General features: G+C 31.9%; 1 protein-coding gene across 8 annotated transcripts in view; it reads right to left on the bottom strand.

Moving 5' to 3' along the window:
• Positions 1 to 1061: 1061 nt before the first annotated feature.
• LMO3 (LIM domain only 3) overlaps positions 1062 to 12570 on the bottom strand; it is a 62457-nt gene continuing 50948 nt past the window's right edge. For all 8 annotated transcript variants that reach the window (XM_012775824.3, XM_012775816.3, XM_012775822.3 and 5 more), the window contains one exon: positions 1062 to 3989. In XM_012775824.3, coding sequence (XP_012631278.1) covers positions 3884 to 3989 — 106 coding nt within the window. In that variant the 3' untranslated portion in view covers positions 1062 to 3883. The remainder of the gene's footprint in view (positions 3990 to 12570) is intronic.

Genomic DNA, 12570 nt, shown 5'->3' with positions numbered 1-12570 from the left:
GCTCTATTGTAATCATAGTGATCTGACGGTGACTCATTAATTAATTGATGTTCTTTTTTATTATGTGCTATTGAGTTAATGAGTAATTTGTGTGAGATAATTCTCTGAACACATTGATTACTTGAGATATTTTCTGGGGCTTTCATACCAATGACATGCTGAATAGGTAGAAGATGGTATTCGCGTGTGTGTGCTCATTATTAACAGGTTCAAGATAACTACAAACCAATGCAAAGACATGTTAAAGTTATCTGATGTAAGGAGTAGCCTAAGTCTGCCCAACAGGAGGCTGAATGATCCGGGAGAGGCCTGTTGCATAGTAGGCACTCAATAAATGTCAAAGGAAATAATAACTACATTAAACCTTTGCTTTCGTTTACCTTAAATTGCATTAAAATCACATTTAAAAAATATCTCTAATGATGTTTCTAAGAAAAAGTAATGATCACAAAAGCTTTTGCTTAAAATTGTATTTTGCGCTAATGGCCTATTACAATAAACATGCAGATTGTTTTTGCAACTTACTGAAGTGAACGCTAAACATGTTTGGCCTCTATCATTTCTTTGAAATTGTTTTAAGTGACGATTCAGAGAGTGGTTTGCCTAAAGTAATAGTTAAAAGGAAACCACTGTGTACGGCATGCTTTACTATAGATGCAATTTTCAGCACCCTGTTTCAGTTAAAGGCACAGCATCTCTTCTTCGAAAATGGAGGACTTAACTTTTTGTTTTAATTCATTATACAGAAAATAGGAAATTTGAAATTTAGTCTGACAACAGCAACACAGTTGCTTTCAGAAAGATCACTTAACATTTGTATAAATGTACAAAATTACACCCTGCAATTGCTACCTTCATTTTTGACAGTTTTATCTTCCCCATGAAAGTAAATAGCAGTAAACTACTTAGCTCAGAAATCCTAAATATAATATTTAGAGAAAGCATTTGAGATCCTTCATCTAGGCTTGCTATGATTTACCTTGAGAACATATCGTTTTCCTTGTTCATGTTCATATTTTCTAGATACCATGTTAGATTTTTGCCAATTGAGCGCAATCAAATAGTATAATACCCCTTTTCTTAAAAACATAAACCCAAATGTAAAAAATGAAAGAATTCAGCAGATATTTATTAAGCAAGATGAAAGTGAAATTACAAACACAGGTCAGCTTTTAAACTCAATCAGCACTTGGTGTAGTGGGAGTGCCTGGTCCTTCACCACAGGTAGCCTGTGAGATGCATGTTAGGTAAGCGAGCTTTCACTGCTTGAGATATCAAAGCTATATCGGAGGTGTCCTATGGGAAGCATCAGATAACAAGCTAAATGATGTCAGGGCTACACAACACAAAGAGGAAAGTTGACAACAATTCCAGGGCTTTGAGTCGTCAAAATTAGTTTAGTACTTCAGGTCAAAAATGCTACTGTTGATGGACAATTTGCTGTAAAAATGACCTACAGCTGAAATTATTCCTGTCTTGTTTCACAACTTTATAGAGATTAAAGATAATCTAAACAGATTAAGGCCTTAATCTCTAATTCAGGGGAGTAATTTTGTTTGTAGTAAAAAGAGTAAGAGTTAATTCCCAAAGTATTAAGTAAAAGAAAAAGCAGTGAAAATCTTGTTTGGTCTTTGGGTGGCAAGGATAGTTGAACAGCTTCAAGAAGTTGAGAGAAGTCTGTTCCCAATTTACAAGTATTTTGACATATCAATAAACATATGAAAACCATTTAAATCTAAAAACGATCATTTGAAAAAGATACTGACAATTAAAATTTTACATCCACGTGAATTTCAAACAACTGTTAATAAGAGTCTAGCAGGGCTGCATTATGAAAACCACTTCTCACTTATCTCACCCCCTCCCATTTTTATTTTGTCTTGCTTTATTGGTTTTTGGCTATACAAGTTTTTTGTGAAACAAATGTAAGGCTCAAAGGCTAAAGTAACAGTTATTCTGTGAGACCCAAATAGCTATATTTGAAATTCTTTCTTCAATATATTTTAAATTTGGGGGACATGTGACGTGAACACTCTTAACCATGAAGCATTTGTAAAAATACATATCAGTCACTTTTCACAGAACCATTTTCTCAAAAATAAGAGGCAATATCCAGATTCACATGCATGTTCATAATAAAGCTTTGTTTCAAAACAACTCAAATCCACACCAGCATTATTTTCAGCTTAATACTTTGGCCCCAAACCAAAAATTCAGGTTTAACATTTAATTTTCTGTAATGTATATATTGGCAGGAAAAAATATGTATGTAAATAACACTGAGAAATATTGTTTTCTGTACAAGTGATCAAGAAAAAAAAAAAAAGAAACCCCATAGCACTGTTTGCTATGGTAAAAACATTGTTTATTGTTGTGCCTGCGCAGAATTAAATTTGTTGAAAAAGTAGTTCTATTACAGGGAGCAGAAGCAAAGAATCAAAGTGTAAGCAACTCAGAAGAGGAGATATTATTCTCATTTTTATTTCCTTAATTGTAATTTAAATAATCATTCTCCATAATTTCTGTTTCTAGAGCTTTCTTCTTTATCTGCTATCATGTAGGTAAGGGCATATTTCACCTTTTAAGAAATGGAGTGGCCGATTTCAGCCTGTGTGTAATGTATTCTGAGTTGGTAATTCCCTAAAGCAATGAGTAAAGTAAGACACATTAAACTTAAAGCATTCACTTTTTAAACATTAAAATAAATGGCAGGGAAATACAGAAAAATATATAATCACCAATTCTCAGCTTTTTATCAATCCCTTTGTTTCTCTTCTTCTAGAAGATTCTATGAGCATTATGTTGCTGTGCTCAAAAGTAACTTCACTACTCGATACCATCATACTTCAATGTGCATTACCATGATTTCAGTAGATTCACACTCAAATCTTTTCAGTGCCATAAATTTATTAAGCCCTTAGCTCTTATGGAGAGATCTGGGCAAAATTTATATAAGAAATTTACTTTATCATTTTAAAATTATCTCATAATTGTGGTAACACTTTTTAAAAGTAACCCTTTGGAAAATTTTTACACGATACCCAAAGGCACTAGTTCACATAAGGGGTGTGACTGAAAAAGCAAAACAAAGCCGTTGTGTAGGTAGAGAGCACAAAAAAAGGATATTAAAAGGATAACTGTTAAGCTTTAAAGTTATTCTAAAAATGGCACTTTTCACGTTGGTATAAAACGAAAGTGCTTTAAGATGAAATTTGTATGCATTTTTTAAAGCTGATTTTTAACCCCCTGAAAATAGGGGGTTATAACAAGAACACTGATAGACTCTAAATCATAGTGGCAATAAGTAGTGGATGTCACTAAAATGCTTTGTGTGTGTCTTTATTGTTTAGTATTTTTAATGTTGATAGACTCGTTTTATCTATCTGTGTATCATTAGTGAGATTTGCTCTTCAGTTCTTTACTAGAAAGTTACAGCTCATTTAAAATAGCTGGTAGATACAGAAAGCATAAATATACAGTAAGTTTAAACACTGATTGTACTAAATGCAACAATACAAAGAAGCAAACAGAACACAAATGGTAACACAATAAAACTGTATTACATTTGTGCTTCGATATTACAATACATTATATACAATAGTCCAAAATAAACATCTCATGCCAAGTGACACAAAAACGAATAGCAAGCAAAAAAATCCAGCAATATGTACATTACTTTTTTCTTTAATAATAAACATTCAACTCTGAACGGGGGCAATTTCACTACATACAGATGCAGTCCGCCTTTTATTCCATATAACCATCCTGCTTCCCTATATCTACGCTATTCAGTAGGTTCCTGTGTCGATTCTTATATACACGTGGAGCAAAAAAGATAAAAGAATGTAGTGCTTTGTATTCTTAATGGGGTGATGTTGATAGATCAGCGAACCTGGGGCGCATAACCTTCTTTCATTAAACCTTCCTCGTAGTCCGTCTGGCAAAGGATCATGTTATTCTTTAGGAAAAATTTGTCTCCAACACAAAATCTGAAAATATTTTAAACAATAAAATGTGTTAAGATCATTTCACTCAAATCTATAGATGTTAAGATTGATTTTCCTAATAATAGCTTCACATGGTAGTTCCCTGACTCTGAAAACTTGACTTAGAAAGTTGTCTTGATTATTAAAATTAAACCATTTAGCATTTACTTCATTTGTGAAACATTTCACACAACATTTGAAATCCCACATATATGTATACATATATATAAATATAGGAACATTGAGGTTAATACTTGGAGCACCAAAGGTAACTTTCTTTTCTTTGTTATAATTATTGTTATTTTTACCACATTGAAAAGACATAAATAACTGATCTATATTTACCATCATTAAAATAAAAGAATGATAATATTTCACTGCGGTAATTATGGAAGATTTCTTCATTGGCTATTTAGGCACTTAAAAAGTACAAGGTATTAGAATGAATCAAACAATTAAAAAAAAACAGCCCATTTTAAAGCTTCTCATTTAAAGCTTCCTTCTACTCTGTTATTAAAATGTGATTAAATCCCAGTAATTTGGAAGTGATCATTCTGAAGTGAAAGTTGCATTAGCATCAAAGTCTTCTCTATGGCAAGTTTACCAACTATGAAAGAGTAGATGTCATTTCTTAGAGCACTTCTAATTTAACCAAAGGGAATAACCTGTATGAACTTCTTAATATTGATGGAATAAATAAAACCAGTTTCTGATAACTAATTATGTATTTTATTTTATAAAACACTGTTTAACGTGCAAGATTGTAATGCTTTTAATAAGTGCTCTTTTTGTATAATTTCCCAATGGTGACACTTTGGACACAATTAAGGTCAGAAATAAATGCTTTTGCTGTTTCCGGTACATTTAACAATAAAGTAACTCTGGGGAGATCTGTATATATATTTAATTGTAACAATTTAACCTTCAAACAGTGGTGTCTGGTAGAGTTGACCCACTAAAACTACTTGTAATTATACAAGTTGACCTCGCTGACCTTTGATAGTGGTCTCTCTTTATCAGATAGTCAATTTCAAATGATGTTCAAGCAGAAATCTTAGTGGATAGATTAAATTGTGCCATGAAAGCCACCCTTTAATGTTTTGTGAAGTTGAAGGTTTAAATGAGGAGCAGTTGGACTGATTTACATTTGCAAAGATTTGGAATGCTAGACAAACAGTGAACCTATTTATTTTCCAACTGGGTAGCTTTGGAAATTTATCCTTATACTAGCTAAGTAGATAGAGGGAAAATAGCGTAATAAAAAAAGTAGATTGAAAAGAATTAGCTTTCCTCTTAAAGGAAAATTGGTCTGTTTATTTGTGGAATTTACTTTTTTTTCCCCAGGATTACTGCCTGCTGATGATGTTGTTTGAAAGCACAGACGCACTGATCTTGAAATCCTGTGGTTGTTTGTGGTCAAAGCTACTGGATACAATGAACATTCAAGTTGAGGGCTTTAAGGATATATTCTTTGTATTAGTTGTAAACTGTACACTTTAAATGTGGCACTTAAAAAGTGGTGTTTGAACTAACCAGTTTTTTGTAGCTATCCTGATCACTAAGATACGTTAAATAAAAGGAAGTATTTCTCTTGTTGAACAGGACTAACTAGTTAAAATTAAATATCTTTTGTGTGAAATTATATAAAATAGCATGTAGGATATATTTAATCACTGTTCAAAATTATCAATTTATATTACTGTTGAAATTAATTTTGACTAATAAGCCAATGATAAAATATCACATCAAAAATAAATAGATCCAATAAATCACTCTTATGTTCCAACTGAAGTTACTGAATCATTTTTTCTAAAAAACAACTCATCTGGAAATACTCTCTTTTCAACTCCACTTTGTCTAAAATTTTGCCTTTGCCTTTTCATCAAGTGCCAAAATTCTATTAGTCATCAAATAAAAACATGGTTTTTGGTCATGTCATTCTTACCTTCAGAGGCCTTTTACATTTAGTAAAATTCGATTGTAGATTAAACATTTCAAGGTAATTATAGTGAGAAAAGCCTGGAAGCAAGAGCCTACGGATGTCGTCTCTATCACTATCCAATGCAAGACGCTGTGTAAGCAAAACACAGGATTTTTTTTTTTTTCCGACTGGCTGTAGGGAGGTTCAAATGAAAAGCATGTGAAAGGCAGAGAGGAATATTGTAATAAATAAGGTTCCAACCCCAGCCTTCCACTTATGATAATTGAAGATGGAGCTTCAGTTTTTAGTATCAGTCACTTTTGTAGGTTTGTGGCAAAGCATAATGATGGAGTATGTAAAGTCTTACCTCGGTGTTCGGAATGTAGGTAAGTATTAGAAAGTATTATCATTGCCTTCTTCAGAAGAAACATCTAAGGCTCCCTTCTCAAAATTAAAAAAAAAAAAAAAACTGTCCAAGATTCCATAGTTAGAATGTATGTGTTAGAGGAAGGAAAATAACCCAGGTCCCTTTGGATTCAAGATCTATGCTTTTACCTGGAGGAAGTAAAGCAAGAAGACTACAAGGATAATGTGAGGATTAAAAAGTTATACAATTTTCTGGTATTGCTGTTATTCCTTTGTATAACTTGAAATAAGTCTGCCTATCATTATGTGAGATATGTGTGTGTGTGTGAGTGTATGTATATACGGGTGGGGAGAGACAGAGAGAGAGAGAGAGAGAGAGAGAGAGAGAGAGAGAGAGATTATTTATCTAAAATATTGCTACCTGAAATATTTTCTTATTAATATGTTGTCAACTGGATAAAGTGTATATTATGTGCATTTCAATTTATACTTAAAGGTCAAGATTAAACAGAATTTGGGTGAGGAATGTCACACTTTCACAAATGACTCAAACAAAACACCCTTGAAAGCTATGGTTAAGAGCAGATTATGATTGGTATGTAATTAAGATTGGTTTCTTTCCTTAAAAATGTTTCATTTATGGACATGAAGAAATAAGAGAAACAGCAGTGCAGATATTAAATGCTTAACAAAATCATCTGTAACTGTGATTTTGTAAGAAGTGTTGATTTCCAATGTTATATAACCAGCTCCTTATGAGATTTAGCATTAGCAGAAAGAAAACATTATAAAAAGCAGTGATGGCCAGAGGATACTGTAAGTACATTAACAGATGGAGCTAAAATTCCTGCAAGTAAACGGATAATCTGACTTGTAATATAATCCTAATTACTTATGGTATGGTCAGTTCAATTAGTTTTGCCCTCATTTTCTTTTAATGTTAAAGGAATAAAAAGATGCCCAGATTATTAAATCATCTAATCTTGATGTTTTGGAACTAATAATAGATTTAATTTCAAAATATCTTGGAGTGATTCTAGCTGAGACTTAAGAAGTATAAGAAATAAGTATAATTAATAAATCATCCTTATAAAATATGGTGCTTAGAGTAGTTTTGAGCAGGTTAAAAACTAAAAACAAAAACAAACAAAAAAACCCTAAGAAAACCTATGCTAAGAAGTCTCCATTTGTAACCTCCTTTTTAATAAATTAAAATGTTAACTTAATCATCTTAATTACCTAAGGTTACTGACTACCGATTAGAATTAATTTCTATTTCTACAACACTTTAAAAAGAAGGGGGATCCAATCTATATTTCCAATCTCTATTTTCTTATTTTTTCATGCTCAGTCACTCTAAGATGGAGCTCTCTATATTGTATTATTTCAGTGAGAGGTACAGGTTAAATCCCAATTCCCCCAACTATACACTTGTGGACAAATTTACAGTCTCTTCCCCACTGACAACAAAGTTGTCATTACACAGATCATTCCTAATAGCCTTTTCCAAACCAAATTACACTGCCCATGCCCCAAATCCTGCTATAAATTATTCAAACTCTACCTTACTTTAACTCACTATATCAATGCACATTTATATGCTCTTAGAAAAGAAAATACTCCTTTTGGATCAGGTCTGAGTCCAGAGAGTGAAACTAGACTGCCTGAGTTCTAACCTTGAGTATACCATTTTTCTAACTGTGTAATCTTGGGCTTACTTAAATTTTCTTCAGTTTCCTCATCTATAAAATGAGACTAGCAATAGTACCTACTTATGGGTTATTGTGAATATTAAATGAGTTAGTACATGTAAAACACTCAGAACAGTGTCTGGTGTATGATCAATTCTGTATAAGCATTTGCTATCCTGAATATTTGCTAATGATATACTTTTCACCTTTACTAAAGTTGCTCCCTAGCCAATAATATTTCATCCCTTTTTTCTATCTACTTAAATTCTAAATATTCTTTAGTTCCCATTCCCTCCATCAACATACCCTGTCAACTCTCTTATTCTCATCTTTCCTAAAGCACTGATTTATTGGTGTATCATTTACTTTGGCATTTCAACATTACTCATGAATGTGCAACAGATTTTCCAATCTGGACGGCAGTTCTGAGGTGAGTAACCATGAGTTACATCCCTTTTGAACCCTTTGTAGTACCACCATAAATTGTGCTACCACTTAAGCTCGGTGGTCATTAAATATTGGTTAAAATAGATTTATTCCAGAACACAATAGCTTTACATTTTTTTAAAAAATGTGTTTTAGATGAATACTTTAAATTTGTATTCATTTGACTTTTAGTGAATGACTTCCTACCTTTACAATTTCATTTCCTCCTGATCCTTGCTCTACTCTCTACTCTTCCATATTTCTACCAAACTTCTCCTCTAATCTCTGAGCGTACTGAGCTGGTTTTCATCTACTAAATGCATCAAATGCTTTCCCACCTTCATGCTTTTTGCATGTTGCTGTCTTTGCCTGGAAAATCCTTTTCTCACTGCTCCCTGGGTCCTTCATCTTCCCCAACTCCCACCAGACACACTTCCTATACCTCAACTAGTTCTAGGAAGTTCTTTCTTAAGAGCCAGCACATCAGCACTTTGATGCTTCCCTGACGCTTCAAGAAGGATGGATCTCTCTCCCCTCAGTATAGATCTGTTTGGCATCGATTACACTCTTCTATGAATCTTTGATGTCTTGTCTCTCTCATAGCTCTGAACACCTCTAAGAAAGAAACTAGACTTTATCCACCTCAGTTCCACAGAGCCTAGCACAGTGTTTTTATCCTTTAATAAAAAAAATAATAATAAATTGTTATACAATTCTATGTATTTGGAAAAATGCCATTGGCAACAAGCATTTCTTTTCCTTTTCTTATAAAACCATCATTTAGTTTTACTGAGCTTGCTAAGGAAGAGGAGCTTATTCACCTTTAAGAAATTAACCTACTATACAGAATTTTACAATCCTGAATGCCATTCAAGATATCATAAAAGTTGTTCAAATATGCCTATGCTGGTTTCCTTTTGAAATGGAGAAACTCTCAGAAATTTAATTTAGGATTCACAACTTTAGCCATAGCCCTCTAAAAAGGACAGAGAAGATATGTATAAAGGACTCCCAAATCCTAAAAGGTTATTATTATAAACATTTAGAAATGCTTTGGATCTTAATGATATTTCGATTTAAAAGTTAAGATGAAATGACTGCTAAATAAAATTCATAAACATTTGTAAATCCACAATTTCAGGTGTCAATAAACTTTGCTTAAGGGAAAATGCCTATAAATTATCTATTTGCCTCCTGTTTCTCTTGAAAAGATGCAATACGGTGGCAATAATTTGGCTACACTGGAAGCATGGGCTTCTGTAGGATATGGCTTTATTGGAGGGGATTGAAGTAAACCTGGAAGTAAACCTCAAATTAAAAGGAGAATTTCCTATATTGAAAACCTCCTGTACTCAGGGTAACAAAATTTGTCTGCTTTGCTTGACTGATGAAGATTAGCTGACTTCTTGCATTGAAGAAGTTTGTCTTGTAGGGCTGAAGTGACAAGACAATAACTAAGTGCTAATTGTGCATAACCAGCACTAAAGATATGCAGTCCCATTATGGCATGTAATAAATGAAGCGAACACAGAAATATATTAGGTACTTTAATAATGATACTAGAACAGTATTTTGCAGCAATAAGAATGTGAACAGTTTTAGAGTCAAAATTTAGGAGTGTTTGTCTTACTTGACTGAGTTCTACTGAGGAGACAGACTTAATTGTGAATGCAACTTTTTATTTCAATGGTGAAATAAAATTGATATACGATTTGTAAATAGCATTAACAACCTACAATTACTTTGCATCATAATAGAATTTAGGCTGGGTTTAGCACTTGAATGATGTTTTAATTTTCTATGCAGAACACGGATAAAATAGGTAAGCCTACCTAATAGAAAAATGGACAAAGGGCATAAACTGCCTAGTTCCTTAAAAGAAGGAATACCAAAGGGCCACTAGTAATCAAATAAATGCCAATTAAACATTATAATGAGATAGCATCTTTCATCCCTCAAAGTGACAAGGATTTTTTAAAACACTAATTCCTAGTGTTAGAGTGAAGATGAGGGAATGCATTGTTGTGTACATTTCTTCTGTGAGAATAATTGGTATAACTTTTCTGGAGATCATTTTGGCAATGTATAACATTAGCCTTCAAACTGTTATATACTTTGTCTAATTAATTATGCTCCTATGAATTTATCCTGACATAGATAATGAGCATTTGTTTCTTTACAGAGTCCATGTTATATTGATAATACTGATAATATTTACAACATAAAAACTTTTGAAGAAACAACTTACATGTCTGATGATAGAAGACTGATTTATATGTCAAGCTCTATCCATAAAAGTGAACACAAGAAAGCTTAAAATATGTTAAAAGAATTTTTAATGGCAGGTAAAAATGCATATAATATAAAGTGAAAAAAGCCCAAATATAGAACATTAGGATTCTTCCCTATTACTTTTCTTTAATCTGCATAAATGTGGGTATAATATATATACTTTATGTCATTTGTCATATATACATAGAAATGTATACATATACATACATATACATAGTATATGTCAGGCTATATACCAAAATATTCAAATATTTTCTTTCAGAATAGTAAGACATGGGACAATGTTTTTTTTTTTTTATCATTTTCTATTTTCTAAATTTTCTACTATGAATATGTAATCTTTTATAAGTAGAAAAACAAATTTATTATTGCATAAAGATTACTATATTATAACTATTAGTGGATCAACATTGCAAGTAAACAAAAGCATTCTAAACTTACTACTAATACACCTTTAAAATGCACACATGCATATCAATGTGTCTGTATGGATGTATGAATATTTGTGCTTGTATATCCATATCCCCACAAAAAACAATATGCGCACTTACCAATTTATTTTTGGCTAAATGTCACCTTAGACTACATTTACTTACTTTTGATTCTAAGCATTTGTTGGGAAGAATCAAGATGTTGTAAAATGACATCTTAAATTGTTGTCTAGGTAAATATTATATCGTAAGATATAGTGGACCACATTCTGAACATGTACATTTAGTAAGAGACACTATTGAGATATATATCTATCTCTATATCTATGTATCTATAGATACAGAGATAGATATATCGTGTGGAAAAACCCAGTTAGTGGAATGTTTGGTAAAGGTAAATTATAAATATAAAATAACTTTTGAGAACCTATTATTTTCCTGGTACTTGATATAAATTATTTTATTTAACTTTCACTCTGCAAGATAGGCATTAATATCTCTATTTTGTGAGTGCAGAAACCAAATTCATTAAGTAACATACTCAAGATCGCACAGCTAATATATCAGCTAGGATATGGTAGTGGTGGAATTTGAATCCAGTTCTCACTATAAATATCATATTCTTTCTATTATCTGCAGGGCTTCCATAATAAGACTCTGCATCAAATAATACCTTTCAGGGTAAATTTCAATGATGGAGAACTTGATGCAATTAATATTTATTGATTATATACTATGTCCAGGTATTCTCACAGAAACTCTAAATTTATTTTCATTAAAATCCATCAAGTGTATTGATTTTTAAAATATTATACTTTTAATATGTTCATTTTAATATTCTAATATTCTCTGTACATCAAAGTGTCAGTAGTATATAGTTTCCACCTAATAGTAACCAATAACTTTTATAAATAAAAGTTATAATTTTCAGTAAGGAAAATTGTAATTAAGTCATAATACTTTTAAGCTAAAAGAGTTCTCTGAGTTTGACTAATACAGCTCCTATGTCATAAATAAAAAAAAAAAATGAGGTCCAGAAAAGGGAAGTTTTTGGTTTAGGGTCACACAGCTTATTAATGTCAAAGTCCAGAGTAAAATTTAGGTTTCCAGACTCTGTTTGATATTCTTTCCAATGCCTCCTCTCCAAAGCTGATAACTGTTTAATTATTGGCTATATCTGGCCTTGTTTCCAAAGACATTTGAAACAATTTCAAAAGCACATACAGAACAAGGTTAAAATTCAAGTTAAGAAATCAAGAGATAGGGAAACTATAAATATGAAAAATAAGATGAATACAAAATACTTGCAACAAATTCCTGTTTATGTGCCTCATTGCCAATTTGTTTGCTCACAGAAATAATACAAAAAAGTGGATATTTTAAGTCTACTTTTTAAAAGACAGAAAAAACAATGGAGAAAAGAATAAGAAATCTAAAAGTTTATAGAAGTGTTTCCA

The sequence above is a fragment of the Microcebus murinus genome, chromosome 10, assembly GCF_040939455.1.
Source record: "Microcebus murinus isolate Inina chromosome 10, M.murinus_Inina_mat1.0, whole genome shotgun sequence".
In the NCBI taxonomy this organism is placed as follows: Eukaryota; Metazoa; Chordata; class Mammalia; order Primates; family Cheirogaleidae; genus Microcebus; species Microcebus murinus.
Note: the sequence above shows the minus strand (reverse complement) of the source record. Positions and strands in the feature narration are given on the sequence as shown.